Source organism: Sorex araneus, chromosome X (assembly GCF_027595985.1).
Source record: "Sorex araneus isolate mSorAra2 chromosome X, mSorAra2.pri, whole genome shotgun sequence".
Lineage (NCBI taxonomy): Eukaryota > Metazoa > Chordata > Mammalia > Eulipotyphla > Soricidae > Sorex > Sorex araneus.
In genome coordinates, this window is record NC_073313.1 from 58,220,740 (window position 1) to 58,222,504 (window position 1,765).

Consider the following 1,765-nt stretch of genomic DNA (forward strand, 5'->3'; position numbering starts at 1 on the left):
AATCTCTGGAGTCTGCGTGCTCATCCCACTCTACCGTGCTTGTACTCCGGCCCTGACTCCTGGCCCAGCAGTCCCAAATCTGTCTCAGATTTTGTGTTCCCACCCAAACACTCATGCCCAGTGCCCAACCACTGTACCTGGAGGAAGCAAAATGAGCAAGCAAGCCAGCCCATGACCATGTCTGTGTCACTGTCTGAGGATTCTCTGCACAGCCTCACTCTCAGCCCCACAAAGAAAGAGGCAACTAATCACAGGATGGGGTAGGAACAAACCCACCCCGGAGGTCTAAGGCCTTGGAAGCCTCAGGGGTGGAGGACTTAGTCAGCCCAGGAGCCGGGCAATGGTCTGGGAGAGGTGGTCCATAAGCCAGGGTCTCCTGTCTCTCAGCAACCAAGGAGGCATCATCCAGGCAGCGCTGCAGTAGTCTTGAAAGTACAGGTAGGGATTGGGGTGGGGCAGGGTGTACAAGCAGGACAGGTAAAATTATCTCACAGCCTAGCTCTCTCTAGCATCAGTGACCCCAGACCCAGCATGTGGCCCAAGGGACAGACAGCTGGTACAGATGGAACATGGGTTCTGCCGAAAGCAAATGCCAAGTGCCCTCATGGAGGCCCCTTTCTGTCAGAGCCCTGCAGGTGCTGAGGTGGTACTGGTGAGCACTTGGTTCTGCATTCTCTGAGAAGAGTGGCCTGGCCAAGGGGCTTGTGAGGGCTCCCACTGGGCCAGAGGCTCCTGGGTCTCCCCAGCCTTGGAGAGTTGCTAGAAAACTAGCACCCCCAATTCAGGCATTACATTACACAGGATGGCCCTGTGGCCCAAAAACTATAGCACAAGCTCTGAGTTCATCATCCTGGGCTTTGGGGAGCTGGCTGATCTGAAATTCTTCTTCTTCGGGATCTTCCTCCTCATGCATCTCATCACGCTCGCAGGCCACACCACCATCGTCCTCATCACCCTGGTGGACTCGTGCCTGCAGACCCCCATGTATTTCTTCCTTCGCAACCTGTCTGCCATTGAAATTTGTTATATATTGGTCATTGTTCCCAACATGCTGGCCAACTTTCTGACCAGTATCCAGAGGATGCCCTTCCTGGGATGTGCCCTGCAGATGCACCTCTTCATTGCCTTGGGTGGCGCCGAGTGCTTCCTCCTGGCTGTCATGTCCTATGACCGCTTTGTGGCCATCTGCAACCCCCTGCGCTACACACTCATCATAACCAGGCCTCTGTGCCTGGCCATGCTGGCCCTGGCTTGCATCAGTGGCTTTGCACTCTCTCTCACCCTGACCACACTCATTTTCCTCCTGCCTTTCTGCAACTCCCGCGAGATCAACCACTTCTTCTGTGACATCCCGGCAGTACTCTTCCTGGCCTGCTCTGATACTCGAGCCAATGAGATTGCAGTCTTCATTGTTTGCCTGCTTATCCTGCTCATCCCCTTCTTGCTTATCCTGCTCTCCTATGCCTTCATCATCGCCGCCATCCTCCGAATCCAGTCAGCAGAGGGCCGAAGCAAAGCCTTCTCCACCTGTGCCGGGCATCTGCTTGTCTCTCTCCTGCACTACGGCTGCGCCATCTTCATCTACATTCGTCCCAAGTCGTGCTACACCCCAGAACAGGACAAAATTGTGTCCCTCATCTACACCAATGTCACGCCCATGCTCTATCCCATGATCTATAGTCTGAGGAACAAAGAGGTCAAGGGTGCCATTAAGAGACTACTGGGAAGCCACAGCCAGATGTGGCAGAAGCCTGCTGCGAGGTGA

The 1,765-nt window shown here is 54.7% G+C and overlaps 1 protein-coding gene across 1 annotated transcript; it reads left to right on the plus strand.

Moving 5' to 3' along the window:
- The first annotated feature begins 802 nt into the window (after positions 1 to 802).
- LOC129399729 (olfactory receptor 10V1-like) lies at positions 803 to 1,765 on the plus strand. Its single transcript, XM_055121086.1, has one exon. It carries the CDS (start codon positions 803 to 805, stop codon positions 1,763 to 1,765), a length of 963 nt encoding a protein of 320 aa, XP_054977061.1.

Coding starts and splice junctions, on each gene's coding strand:
- LOC129399729 (XM_055121086.1), top strand. CDS start 803: ATGGCCCTGTGGCCCAAAAACTATAGCACAAGCTCTGAGTTCATCATC.